Raw genomic sequence first — 14,232 nt, 5'->3', positions numbered from 1 at the left:
CTCCAAACACTTGCGCGACTACGCATTCACTCAAAGACACACCACCTACGGCGTCCCTTCCCCAACGAACACAGAAGACCCCTCCCTTCGCACCCTGCCAGGGTCAAGTATCACAATTTTCAAAAACGGCGTCAAAATGGGCACCCCGTTCCGCGATCTATTCGCGTTCCTCCCGCCCGCCTCACGCGCGACGCAGGCGAGTAATAACCTCGGCGTCGGCAAGAGGGAGAACGCGGACGATGGGATGATTGGATATTTCCCTATTGTCAGCTGTCATGGCGGCGGGGCGGTGGAGGCGCGGTTTGAAGGGCCGTGGTGGGTTGGACCGCCCTCCTCAACTGAAATTGAAACCGAAACCGAAATGGATGGAAATGGCATTGCTCAGGGACCGGGACAGGGACAGGTTATAAAGAGCTTCGGGGAGAGGTATGATGAACAGATCGTCGAGGACGTGCTTGCCGAAATCGTGGATGAGATTGAGGCGTTGTTTATGGGGTGGGGCGGTGATGGGACTACTGCTACGGCGCCGGCGGAGGCTGCTGCGGCAGCGACGGCGGTGGATATGGCTGTGAACAGTGCCGATGGCGCTGGTGTTACTGATAGTGCAGCCGCGGCTGCTGGGCTGCTTATGGATGATGGTACGAGTGTGAGTCTTAGCGTTGGGACGCCACAGTATGGGTCTGTTGCGGGCGAGACGGTGGTGTCTGAGGATGTTGAGATGTCGATGTAAGTAGTAGGGTTATATTTTTGTATGATACCTATGTATATACGTCTTCTTCATGGTTTATGGCGATGAGTGGCGGAGGGATGGAAGATATGATGGAAAGAAATATTGGTTAAAAGCATTTGCGTGTTTTGTATGATTACAAAGGTCGTCATCAATCTGCTAAAAAAAAGAGTACCCTACGTACTTCTAATTAACCTCTAGTTATTGGGGTAATTTAACATATATTTGCGGTAAATGGAGTAAAAATGAAGAAAAAGGACTTTAAAAAATACATATCTACTCCTATCCATTGTACCCATGGCTATATTATATACAAAACCGCTCTATAGTCATACAACTTCTCGCCGTACCTCGCAGTAGTAGGCAGGAAAACATCAGATATCCACCTACAATTAATTACTCCACCTCCATCCCCTCCAGCATCTCCCCAACATGCAACACCATGTCATCATCCCCAAACTGCCCGATGACCTGGATACCCACAGACCCAAAAGCTTCATCACCATCACCATCACCATCGCCATCGCTATCCCTCAGCAACCCCCTCGCCTGCACCGGCACTGGCACCGGCACACTAAGCGCCGGCAACCCTGCCAAACTCGCCGGAACCGTAAATACATCATTCATATACGTCTCCACGGCGCTCGCCCGCTTCAGAGACTCAATCGTCGGCGGCAGGGTAGGTGCGGTGGGCACGACGAGCACATCGACGCCGACACCCTCTTGCAAACAGCCCTCCCCGCCTTCATCCACAGCATCAGCTTTAGTGTTAGCCTTAAGCGGCAACAACGGATTCCCCACCCGAAACACCCTCTCAAAATCCCCCTGCACAAGCCTTCGCACCCGCTGCGCCTGCAGGAAATAATTATCAATCGCATCCGCGCTGAGCGAAAACGCACCCAGCAACACGCGCCGCTGCACCTCGCTGCCAAAACCCTCCCCGCGCGTGCGCGCGTACAGATAGCCTCCGGGCCCCGCGTTGTCGGGTGCGCTGGTGTCGCGCGTCCCGTAGCGCACGCCGTCGTACCGCGCCAGGTTCGAGGAGGCTTCGGCGGGCGCAAGCACGTAGTAGGCGGCCAGCGCTTGTTTGGTGGCAGGGAGCGAGACGGGGTGGATTGAGTGGCCGAGCTGGTGGAGGTGAGTTATGCTGAGCTGCCAGGCTGTGCGGACGGCGGGGGAGAGTTCGTGGATGTTGTATTCGGTTGGGATGCCGATGCGGAAGCGTGGTAGGGATGAGGGACGGGTTGTAAAGGCAGTGGTGAGGCGGGTGCGGGTTGTTGGGGGGAGGTTTGTGGGGTCGAGGGGGTCTGGGTGGTTTATTGTTTCTGCGGTGCGTTCGTTAGGAGGAATATGATGGTGGTTGGGTTTGAGTTGGGGATATTGGGGGGGGTTGGACATGCTGAAGACTTCACGGATAGTGGAGATATTTGACCCCAGCACACCAACGGTGTCTAGGGAATTTGCATAGGCTACCACACCAAATCGCGAAACGAGGCCGTAGGAGGGTTTGAACCCGACAGTCCCTGTGTATGCGGCGGGGAGCCGTACAGAACCTCCCGTATCTGTTCCCAATGCGCTGTATGGGATTAATAGGGGAGATGATTTCTGCGAGAAAAGGACTAACAAATCAAGAAACATACGCATAACATTGACCCGTTGCAACAGCAATAGCACTCCCCCCGGAGCTCCCGCCAGGGGAGATTGGCTCCCTTTCAGCTTCTGTGACATTGCTCACCGGCCCGAAATGTGAATTCATGGAGTGTGACCTATGTGTTTCATTCAATAGTCAGATCATCCAAAATTCCTCCGCATTTCCAAATAGCATATCCCCCCTTAGCAAAAAAAAAAAAAAAGCCCTCAAAGCTTACCCCATTCCAAACTCATCCAAGTTCGTTTTACCTGCCAGTATCGCCCCAGCTTTTTCCAGGGACTCTACGACAGTCGCGTTGAACGGGCTAGTGTATGAATCGAGAATTCTCGAGGCGCAAGTTGTGGGCATGTCGCGGGTGCATATGTTATCCTTGATCGCAACCAATTTGCCGTCCAATGGCGACTTGACCGCACCTGTAAAGATGAGCAGTATATTAGAAATAAAATGTCACATATCCTAAAGGAATAGATATAGGCGTGCGCATACATACCCCTCTCCCTCCGAACGTCTGCATCCCGCACGCGGTCCCGCCATGGGCCCGGACGGGCGCAGTGCAGCGGAGTTATGAAGGCATTGAGGCTGGCATATGTCTTCTGGTTAGCAAGACATCTCTCAGCTTCGCGCAGAAGGGACATTTATGTCTCTGCGGCGGATAATTGGGGGGTGGGTGAATTTAAGAAGTTGAAAGTAATCTTCAATCAATAAATTCTCCTTAACTTCATCAATTGTTATTTTGGAGCTGGGCTTGGAGCGGAAGATAGTTATTCCGATGGGGCTTGACAGAGTTAAAAACCAACTTTTCCTAGTAAAATATCATGTGCACCCCTATCAAATCCAGTCATACAGGCTGCAGAGCCTGTTCATCTGATATTAATTTTCATTCTTTTCTTTACAAATGTTCTCTACTATATTTACATTTTTTATACTCTTTTCTACATTTATTACAATTTATACATTTATTAATATACATTATTTATTGTAGAATAACTAACTTTTTTATATAAAAAATACTGTAATATAATATTATATATATTTCATTGAAAATATTTAAATACTCTGATTTATACAGCTTAGATTAATTTTCAAATCTTTATTCTTTTTTTCATTCTGCTCTTTTTATATATTTATTACAATATTTACAATTTTTATACTTTTCTTTATATTTATTTTTAATCTCTGTATTTATAATATATACTGTTAAATTCTCTATAATATAATTTTATATCATGATATATATATATATTTTTAAATTCAGATAAAATTAAATAACTAACTCTGTAATTTATATAACTTTAATTACTCTAATAATAATAATAAAAATAATACAGAGTGAAAAAGAGTTGTAAAAAAATAAAATAGAAATAGTATAAAAAGTAAAAAGTAAAAGTAATAAAAGAAATAAAAGAAATAATAAAAGTAATAGAAAGTAATAGAAAGTAATAGAAAAAAAAGTAATAAAAAAAATAGTAATAAAAATAATAAAAAAAGTAAAGAGTAAAAAGTGAAAGAAATAATAAAAATAATACAGAGTGAAAAAGAGTAATAGTGTAAGAAATTCTGCTTTTTATAGATTCTTTATCTCTATTTCTCTCTCTTATATAATTAATAGAGTTAGTGACTCTTGACTATATATAACTATATAAACTGAAGTTCACAACTACTATTTATAACTCAGCTTAAATACTATTATATATTAAGTCTCTATATTTTCTCTTTCTGCTGTGAATACTTCTAGTAGCTATTAATATATATTATATCAAGCTATAAACATCTGAATAATTATCTGTAAGTACTTATTCTTATATTTCAAGCTCTATCAGTCAGTAACTGTCTATTATAATTAAAAAAAACTAGAAACTTATATACTTTAATCTCTGTAAACTCTACTGCAGATACTTAGAAGTAGCTATCTAAATTATAAATAATCTTTATACAAGAAGTCTCAGAGAACTTATTAATTACTTATAAAATATTATTCTCTATATTTATAATAGAGAAACTCTTTGAACTCATGAATAAATTAATCTTAGTGAAGAATATTCTTGAGTATTTCTTACAGAATTAAGCTATTTTTCTATAAGAAATACTTATTATTTATAAACACTCTTAAATTGAGTCTATAGACATAATCTTCAGTAGACTGACCGTGTAACCGTGTGTGAGACCAGGACCAGATTTTTTAATAGTCTCATTATTAATTTGACTGATCCCATTACATGATTTTAACATTAGATAGTAGTTTCATACTGTTTCAGTGAGACATACTGTCTACTCTTGTTACATTTTTCAAATGAGACCATGATTTTCACTAGACTGACCGTGTGACCGTGTCTGAAACCAGGACCAGATTTTTTGATAGTTTCATTATCAATTTGACCGATCCCATTACATGGTTTTAACATTAGATAGTTATTATTATTATTATTTTTCAATTATAGATGTATACAGTCAGAGACTATGATATCTACCTGAGAACTTTTAGTTCTCAGGGTTTTTCCTATATCTGTAAAGTTAACTATTATACATTCATCAATTTTAGATATACAAAATCAGAAAATTCTAGCTCAGAATACAAAAACTGTTTACAAATTGCAGTGTTTTAATATCTTCTAATACTTTGAAATCATTTGACAATATCATGACAAAGGAAAAGAGAACACAGTCTTAAAGATAGACACATTAAATAGATAGATAGAAAGGAATTGAAAGAAAAAGATAAAATAAAGAGAGACTGTAACAAAACAAATTATTAAAAGATAGTATATAGCTGTTTTAACAGACTATATCTGATTGATTTTCTTCTCTTTATATTCAGATAATTCTGAATTTAGTCATTTTCTTGTAGCTGCTTGAGTTTCTGATAGAAAGTCTATTAAGTATTTAATTCCTGTCTCAGTTAAGAATAAGAATCTCATATTTAATTAATTTAGATCATACTTCTCTTTCAATCTGACTCTGAGACTATTGTATAATGCACAGTGTATTACAATATACTCAGAATTCTCATTTGTATTACAGAATGAGTATTCTATTAAGTCAAATCTATCATTAAATCTTTGTATATAAGATTTAAAATAGTCATGTTCTAGTTTCAGCTGTATTATAGATGAGAATATTTTCTTTTTACATTTAATTGAACAAGATTTTCACTTAGATTTTGTTTTAAATCTTGAATAATGTATACTCTTCTTTTGTTTCTGCCAGCTTTCATTTCACTTATCTAAACAAGATTCTTTTATTTTTCTCTTTATAAAAGATCAGAACATAATTTTTTGAATAAATCTGCTTAATTCTGCACTCTTTTTTGCAGCTGAATCAGCCAATTCATTATCATGAATATTCATATAAGCAGAAATTCAGTGCTGATAAATTATCAGCTTTGATGTTCTTCTCTTTTGAATTTTCAAAACAGAGTTTAAGATCAGTTCAAGATTCATTTAATAATTATAAATCTGACTATTTCTAAGTCTTTTTAAAGTAGCTTGACTATCAGAGAATATTCATATCTCTTTCAAACTATTTTCTCTTTTATGATACTTTATTTTAATAAGTTTGAAAGCTTTCACTATTGCAAATAGTTCAGTGTCAAAGACTTTAGATTCACAGTCTAAATTTCAGAAATCTGAGATAAAATTAATATTATCTTCAGTATAAGCAATGTCTGTATCTAATCTATTCAAATTCTCATTTTTGAGTCATCTGAATAAATCAGAATAGAGTCTTTTATATTTATTGTAGAAATTCTCTTCAAATGCTGTTCATATTCTTTCTCTTTAGATAGTTCACTTATTTATAAGTCTATAAGAGATTCAAGCTTTTCTCTTCAGAGAGATAACTTCTCATGATCAACTTTTTCAACATTTAAAGAAGAAAATTGATTTTTAATCAGTGAGCATAGTCTGTACAGTTGAGAAGACATTTTCTTTGAAGAATTATTTTCATTTCAATCAAGAAATCTATTTCAATTCAGTTCATTTCCAGAGTTAATTGATGAAAATGAGGAAGAGACTCTTTCTCTGATTATATAATTTAAGCTCATCTTTATAACTCTCAGAGTATAGTTCATACAGGCCTTTTCAAATCTAATAGTAGAAGAAGGAATTGAAGCTTTAATTTTCATTGCTTTAATAGAAGATGATTTGAATACTCTCAGAATTCTTTTCAAGACTCTGTTTTACAGACTTTGAAAGAGTTCAGTGAAATTCCCTTGATTATTTCATCAAACTTAAACTTTATAATCAGCTACTGATATAATACAGACTATATATAACTATCTCATAGCCTGGAAGAATAGATCTCTCTCTGTATTTAATAGTCTGATTATGTTATTCAATAGTCTTTCTGCCTTGACAGTTCTTTGTTGAATATGATATTTAAAATTCAACTTGAAGTTTAACCATACTTCTAATTATTTAACATTTACACTGGGTTTAATCTCTCTATTTAAAAGAGTTAGAGATAGTTCTTTCTTATTGAATCTAGGAAAGAAATGAATCAACTCAGTTTTATTCATATCAAATTGAATTTGATTGATATCTGCTTTAACAAAGATTTCCTTTGCAGCTTCTTCAATTACTTTCAAATTCTCTTTGATAGTTTTTGAGCTGTAGACTAGATCAATATCATTCACATAACTCAGAGATCACACTATTCTCATATTTCTATTTTTGAATAGATATACAGTGTATATTGCAAATAAAATGAGTGAGATTGAAGATTCTTATGATACTTCTATTTTTATCTCAGTCTTGTCTTGTTTCATTTCATCAAAGAAAAGTTGTATAATTCTTTTAGATATAAAACAGTTAACCTATTTTATTAGAGATGTCATTCAAAGGTCTCCTCTGCCAGCGTACAATTACAGGCGTACGCCGGCTTCTTATATATTGTACACTAAATTAATTAGTGTCTGCTATGACCTCTTTACATTTGTAAGCAAGTTCAGAAGCAGCTGCATTATTATTCAACAGTTGTACATTCTTCTGAATTACATTCTCTCTCACCAGATTCAGTCACACTCACATGATCATAACATCTGTCCTAGCTTCATGTGAATTAGTGTGTCACTAGTATTTGTAATCTTGTGATCTATCTCTGATTTGACTAGTATTCTGTATACATTCTCACAAAGAGACTTTTACTATATTACATCACTTATTCACTAACTTTTTTCATTCTTCAATCATCTTCTTCATCATTATCATCATTGAATATCACTATCTCATTCAAGATTTCTATCTCTTCTTCTATTCAACTCTTTTCATCTGTTTATCTATTACATTGTATGTGTTTCTGATGATAGTTCTCTATTCTCATAACAAGTATTCTCATAGTGTTCATATCAGACAGTTTATTAGCAGTAAGTGTAATGTGTTATGAAACATGATCAGAACTTGTTTATCTTCTAACAATTGTTAAAATATACTATTATAAATGACATATCTTCTTCATCTTCTTATATACTCTTAATTATTTTTCTTCTCAGTGAGTTTCTGATCATGTTTTCTGATATAATTTTGCATGAATGCAGATGCTGATATATTTATTTTTATTTATATAGAATCTTCACATGTTGACAGATCTGCATTTACTGATAATAGTGAACTCAATATTGAATCATTGATTGAGAACTTGAAGAACATAATAATGAAGGAATTGCTTATATTATATGTGACTGAGTCTTTCATATTCTCTTCTGCTCTCTCTGTTCCTTTCTCTATCACTTCTTCTTCTCAATCTTCTACATCTGCCTCTGTGTCTGATTCTCCCGCTCCTGCTACCTCTGTCTCTGTGTCTGATTCTCTCACTTCTGCTATCTCTGCTTCTTCTGGTTCTACTGTCTCTGCTTTCATTATCAGCTCTCCTCATTTCAAGAAGATATTGTATAGACTTAATAAATCATGTTTCTCAGTACATACACTTCTACTCTTCTTGTCAATTCTTAGAACAATTTATTATATAAAGACTGTATATAATACAACTATCTAAAGCTCAGTTACAGACACTGATTATTATATTCATTTTAAATATTTATAATGAGATAATTATTTATTCATATCAGAGAATTACTCTCTCTCTCAACAGTGTTAAGATTATAAGTCTTTTTCTTTTTCATCTTTTCTTTCTAACACTGATTTTTCTGTTCTTAGAGGAAATTATTATGAGTTTTATTATATATAAAGTCATGATATTCACAGATACTAAGAAACTTTTTATAACTGTAAAGTTCAATATCACAGAGATATCTACTCTGATAAATTTCTTCAGAATAATAGATCTGTATCAGTCTATTCTCTGATATCTGTTATCTGACTTTGTAATACAGATAAAAGATATCTGTGTTTTCAGAAATAGAAATACAGATGTTGTACTCTTTTACATTTATAGATATAAGACTTATATATCTTATCTGAGATGTTATCATGAGAATGAGCTGTTTGTATACTGTGTTCTACTTTCTGTATTTCTTCATGTCTCTCTCTCTCTTTCTAAGAAGTCTCATGTGTGTTGTAATTATGTATATAATTCTAAGATTAGTGAGTATTTATTCAGTAATTATTATCTCTGCTTTTACAGTTTCATACACTAATAATAGTTCTTAGTTACTTCAGTGTCAGAGACTATTTTAATTGAAGATGATAATATCACTGAGACTACTCTCTCTCACTCTCAAGCTTCTTCTGTCACTTTCTCTCTCTTCTCTGCAGAGAAGGTTGTGTGTATATCAGATTATAAGTATTCAGTCTTGAGTGACTTCTGTCATTATTTATTCAGTTCTGTATCTTCTTCTTCTTCTATTTCTTCTATCTCTGCTCTCTCTGTCCTGACTTCTGATTCTGCAGATCTCATACTCTTCTTCAATTTTTCTACATGTATGTGTATGCATTTCTATATTGATATTCTAGTCAATCTTGCAATAAATGACATTAATGTTGTACACAGAGTAGTAGAGAAATCAGAGACATACATAGCATTATTACAAGAGCAGCTTGCAGTTCTCAAATTTCTTACAGATCTCAAGTTTTAAGATTTCTTTTATTTTTAGTATTTTCCAGGTGATGTGATGTTGAAAATAGATTAAATATGTAATGTATGAAAATGAATGAGATATATATGATAACATTTATCTTTTACAGTCAACTCTTACAGTTAATAATCAATTCATTATTTCTTTTCTTTTCTTATACTTTTTCTTTATCTGCTAGTCACTACTCTTACACAATCTCTATATAATACAGTGTTCAGTGACTAGGTTCAGCAGCTTTTATCTTTTATAATTCTATCTCATATATTATACTGTCTCTCTTTACCTGCTCAGATCACTACAGTGAACAGCTTATTAAAACTAATCTTATCTGATCTCTGAGTGTCTTCAGAGATTAAGATAGCTTAATTTCATATATCTGCAGATGTTTCAGATAGTTCATTCTCTATAATCTCTGCAATTGAACTGATGTAAATAGTTAAATTTAACTCTGAATCTCTTTTTCTTCTGTAATCTGATTCATATACAAGTCTGTCACTTTGAGACTACTCTTTATCATGTTGTGTCTGCTATCTGTGATATATTATTATATGATCAGCTACAGTCTCATTACTTATTAAAGTGTGATATTCATCTAATTTCTTCATTACTTCTCATTCTTTTCTTATAATTATAAAAAGATTGAAATAAGTGAGATTATCTGATTTATAAGCATCTATGATTTCTCTTACTTTATAAGACTTTTCAATTATAAGTCTTTTCTTTTTCAATACTGATAATAGTGCTATAGATGATTATAATTCACTCAGATCTTGCATCTTTACTTTTATAAGTCATGAATCATTGATTAAGTTATATAAGATCTGTCTCTCTGATTCTTTCAATACATATGTTCTCAGAGAATGTGATTTGAGTATTTTATATGATTTAAATCATCTAGATTGAAACTTCTCAGAATTCTCATTATATATAAGAACTTATATTCTTATCTTGAGACTCAATTTCTTAACTAGTGAGTCTCATATTCTTTTCAATTGAATTGCTTAGTTTAGAAGTAACTTATTAGCTTTTGCATGTGTATGGCTGATCTCTTTCAATCTTGATTCTATGTCTGTGACTGTTGCATTCACAACTGCTACTGCTGTGTCTGTAACTACTGTTTCTGCTGCATCTGTGACTATTGCATCTGTAACTACTATTTCCTCTTCCATCTTTTCTGAAGCATTCTTCAGAATGCGCGGATGCAATTCATACAACAGGTAGAATAGTAAACACTTGAAGACTGCATGCTGTTGAATCCGCATGATCAATAGCACCTGTCTGAGATATTTATCTCATAGTCTTATAGACTTGCTCACTAGATATTTCATCAGCATATTGCTCAAGATTCTATTCAAGTGTTTCATCTTTCTGTTTATTCATGAATAATATAATGTTGTTCTACAATGTCTTGTCTGTAACTGACTCATGAAATGCCTCATTACTTCTCTTACAAGATTCACATCATTATCAGTTAGAATCTCACACAGTATTTCATAGTTAATATAGATCTCATCATGTAGAAACTTTGCTATTATCTTCTCTATCACCTCTGAAACTGCTTTCATAACTGACCAGTCAGTAGTATAATCAATAGCAGTGATTATTCATCAATTTTCATTTGATATTCATGATAATATATCTATGAGATTCATCTCTCATTGTTTGAATAGTTGTATTATACACTTTATCTGATATTGTACTTTCTTACATTCTAATCCTTTCTTAGATTCTTTCACAATCTGGTAATTCAGACACTCATGAGTATATATCTGAATGTTCTCAGTCATGCTTGACTAGTATACTCTTGATTCAAGTACACTCATGAGTTCAGAGCTTTCTAAGTGACTGAATTCCTTGTGCATGCAAGTTATCAAGTCATATCTAAATAAAGATTCTAGATAGAGAGCTTCTATATATTCTAGATCACAGTAAAGTATAACATCATTTTTCAATTTTCTCAGCTTGAAGTTCAGAAGCATCTCTTCTACTACTCTCATAAGATACTTATTATTCAATATCTTATCATTCTTTAAGTAAGAGATTATAATATTCACTCATTCTGATTCTTTGCACTCTCTCAGCATATTTAATACAAACTTTTCTTATATCTGATTTGTAGAATTCTCACTTATAAAATCAGGTCTGTGACTGATTGTATCAGACATCACAGTATTCAATCTCTTTCAGTATTTAATATGAAGATTATACACTTGAAACTTCAAGATTCAATATACTAAGCATTTGAAAGGTTTTATCATTGATTATAGATAGATAAGGCTTTTATGACCTGTAATCATCATTATTATATGTCTGTTGTTAATATATCTATCTCATAACATCAGTGTATGCTTAATCACTAGCAATTTCTTTTTATACACTAAGTAATTGAGCTTGACATCTGATAGTTTTCTATCATTGTACATTATCAGATGCAGCTTATCATTCTTACTCATCTGTAGAAGAGCATCTCTGATAGCTCATTCAGATATATCTGTCTCAATGTAGAAAGGTTTATCATAATCTGATTGAATAAGCACTGAGAATATTATTACATGTTCTCTCAGTGTGAGAAAAGCCTCTTTATATACAGTATTTCAGATGATTGAATGAAACTTCTTCTTTCACAGATTTGTATTCATTTCTCTTAAGAGATCTGAGAGTGATGCAGATATTTGTATAAAATTCTTGATAAATCTGCAGTAATATGAGATCAACTCAAGAAACTGTTGTATATAATATACATTTCTCAGTCACAGTCAATTCACTATGACATTCAATTTCTTCAGAATGAGATATATACAGTTATCACTCACTACATATTCTACAAACTTCAACTCTTTCATTTCAAATATACACTTTGTTAATTTAATATAGAGCTTATACTCTGTCAGAGTTGTAAGCACTTTATTAAGATGCTTCAGATATTCATTATATGAGTTTAAAAAGACTAGAATGTTATTAAGATATATAAGATATGAGATTTCATTCTGTTTATAAAGAATTGTATTCATCATCATTTAAAAGATAATAGATATATTTATCAGACTGAATAATATTATCAGAAATTCAAACTTTCTTCATTACATATTAAATATAGTTCATGAGACTGACAGTTCATCTATACAGATCTGTCAGTATTCTGAGAGAAGATTGATCTTTGATAGATATCAGATATTTTCAACTGTATTCAACTGTTATTGAATTCATGATAGTGAATATTCATTCTTGATTGTAAGCTTGTTAAGTGCTTGATAATCAATATACATTCATCACTCTTCATCTGTCTTTTTTATGAATAGAACTGAAAAGTCTTATATGTTTGATGAGAGTTGTATAAGACTATATTCTAGAAGATCTGTGATCTGATACTTCTGTTCTTCAAGATATGTTTATAACAGAGAATATACATTCTAATTGACTGATTTTGCATTCTCTGTATCAATCTCATGTACAAATTCTTGTTTCAGCAGCAATTTTAGTGAAAGATCTGTTCAGAAGATCTTCTTATACTTCTTCAGAAGCTTCTTCATACACTTATTCTTCTGTATATCTTTTATCTTAGTTTTCTTCACTTTCAGATTCTGTATGATATACAGAATACTTTCAGATAAGATCTTATAAATTATTCTCTTTATTTATTAATATATAAGCAGATTTAACTCTTCTATATCAGAGATGTGAAATGTTCTTCTCATATCAGTTGATAGAATTGTATGAATTATTTTCTTTCTATTGATTAACTGTATATAATATGTACATCATTGAATCTGCAGATTGAATCTTTGAAATTAATTGAGTTTAAGAATAAGATTATATTTCACATTCTACAGCTCTTATACTTAAATATAGCAAGATTATTCTCTGAAGTGCAAGAGAACTTTTACTCTTGTAGATAATATTAAATATCAGTTATTAGATAATCTTATACATCAGAAAGTCTTCACTTAGCAGACTTCTTTCAGTCTTCAGATTATATAATTATTAATATATTATATAGAAGCTTCTGTATCTGCTAACACTTTTACAGTTATCTCTTAATTCTTACTCAAGTGCTTCTTATATATTAACATTTCAGACTCTATAATATTGAGATGAGTATCTGCTTCATCATTCTCATCTGCATCTCATTCAGAAGCCTGCTTCTTCTTTATATTCATAGAATTCAGAGAGTCATCTAATACAGACATCTCTTTCACTTTGAAGACTTTTTATAGAATATCAGTGAGTGTCTTCAAGCTCACTGATTCTACTAGTTTTTTAACTCTCTTACTTCTCTTAACTGCACACACTGAGTGTAATCTTTTATATCATGATTTTAATATCTGCAGTTGAAGCAAGCTTGATACTTATAATATCAAGATTTTCACTCAGAGAATCTCTTTTTTAAGAAATTCAGTGCTTTAATAATAACATTCAGATCTAGATTCATTACATTCAGATATATAACTTATGTCATAGAAGTCTGATTACTCATTCTCTGCTGAGATATACTTGATTACAGTATTTTCTATTATAATTGACTCACTTGTTTCTGTATAATAAGAATGTTGTACACTTCTTTCACTGTATCTGATTATAAGATTAATCATTTTCATTTCACTCTTAACTCAGATGTAAGATTATGAATGAAGATCTGTAAATAGAAAGATGTTAAAAGCTTTTCATTCAATGCAAGATAGTATAAGCTGAAGTATATAAAGTATAATATAAGATTACTTACTTATCTACACTCAGTGAAGTATTTATAATACTTATCTTATATATTCACTTTCTTAAAGTTGTGTAAGATTCATTTGAAAAACTTATTTTATATTTGTAAGAATAGAT

General features: G+C 33.2%; 3 protein-coding genes across 3 annotated transcripts in view; 2 read left to right on the top strand and 1 right to left on the bottom strand.

Annotated features, from left to right (window-relative positions):
* The window catches only part of BDBG_08658 (histone-lysine N-methyltransferase Bre2), a gene marked incomplete at its 3' end in the record, with an annotated part of 3,269 nt that extends 2,539 nt beyond the window's left edge, over nucleotides 1-730 (top strand). The window contains exon 4 of the mRNA XM_031723669.1: nucleotides 197-730. Coding sequence (XP_031580926.1) covers nucleotides 197-730 — 534 coding nt within the window. The remainder of the gene's footprint in view (nucleotides 1-196) is intronic.
* Nucleotides 731-782: 52 nt separating this feature from the next.
* On the bottom strand, nucleotides 783-3,106 carry BDBG_08657 (aspartyl-tRNA(Asn)/glutamyl-tRNA (Gln) amidotransferase subunit A). Its single transcript, XM_031723668.1, has 5 exons — nucleotides 2,869-3,106; nucleotides 2,596-2,791; nucleotides 2,368-2,493; nucleotides 2,128-2,303; nucleotides 783-2,052 (listed from the first exon to the last, which is right to left on the bottom strand). The coding sequence occupies exons 1-5, from the start codon at nucleotides 3,011-3,013 to the stop codon at nucleotides 1,124-1,126; spliced, it is 1,572 nt and encodes a 523-aa protein (XP_031580925.1). The 5' UTR covers nucleotides 3,014-3,106; the 3' UTR covers nucleotides 783-1,123.
* A 4,832-nt stretch (nucleotides 3,107-7,938) lies between these two features.
* BDBG_17830 (uncharacterized protein) lies at nucleotides 7,939-8,794 on the top strand (the record flags this gene model as incomplete). The annotated part of the gene is made up of 3 exons (XM_031725465.1): nucleotides 7,939-8,288; nucleotides 8,440-8,463; nucleotides 8,704-8,794. Coding segments are annotated over 3 exons (464 nt in total), but the record flags the coding sequence as incomplete, so codon positions are not given.
* Nucleotides 8,795-14,232: the final 5,438 nt, after the last annotated feature.

The sequence above is a fragment of the Blastomyces gilchristii genome (genome assembly GCF_000003855.2).
Source record: "Blastomyces gilchristii SLH14081 genomic scaffold supercont1.27, whole genome shotgun sequence".
In the NCBI taxonomy this organism is placed as follows: Eukaryota; Fungi; Ascomycota; class Eurotiomycetes; order Onygenales; family Ajellomycetaceae; genus Blastomyces; species Blastomyces gilchristii.
The sequence above is the reverse complement of the archived record's forward strand: the minus strand, read 5'-3'. Positions and strand labels throughout refer to the sequence as shown.

Bases quoted from the DNA above. Each gene is read 5' to 3' on its own strand.
- BDBG_08657 (XM_031723668.1), bottom strand. From the start codon at position 3,013: ATGTCCCTTCTGCGCGAAGCTGAGAGATGTCTTGCTAACCAGAAGACA. The intron at 2,494-2,595 runs GTAAGCTTTGAG...TGAAACACATAG, and splicing joins TTGGATGAGTTTGGAATGGG to GTCACACTCCATGAATTCAC. The intron at 2,304-2,367 runs GTATGTTTCTTG...AATCCCATACAG, and splicing joins GCAACGGGTCAATGTTATGC to CGCATTGGGAACAGATACGG.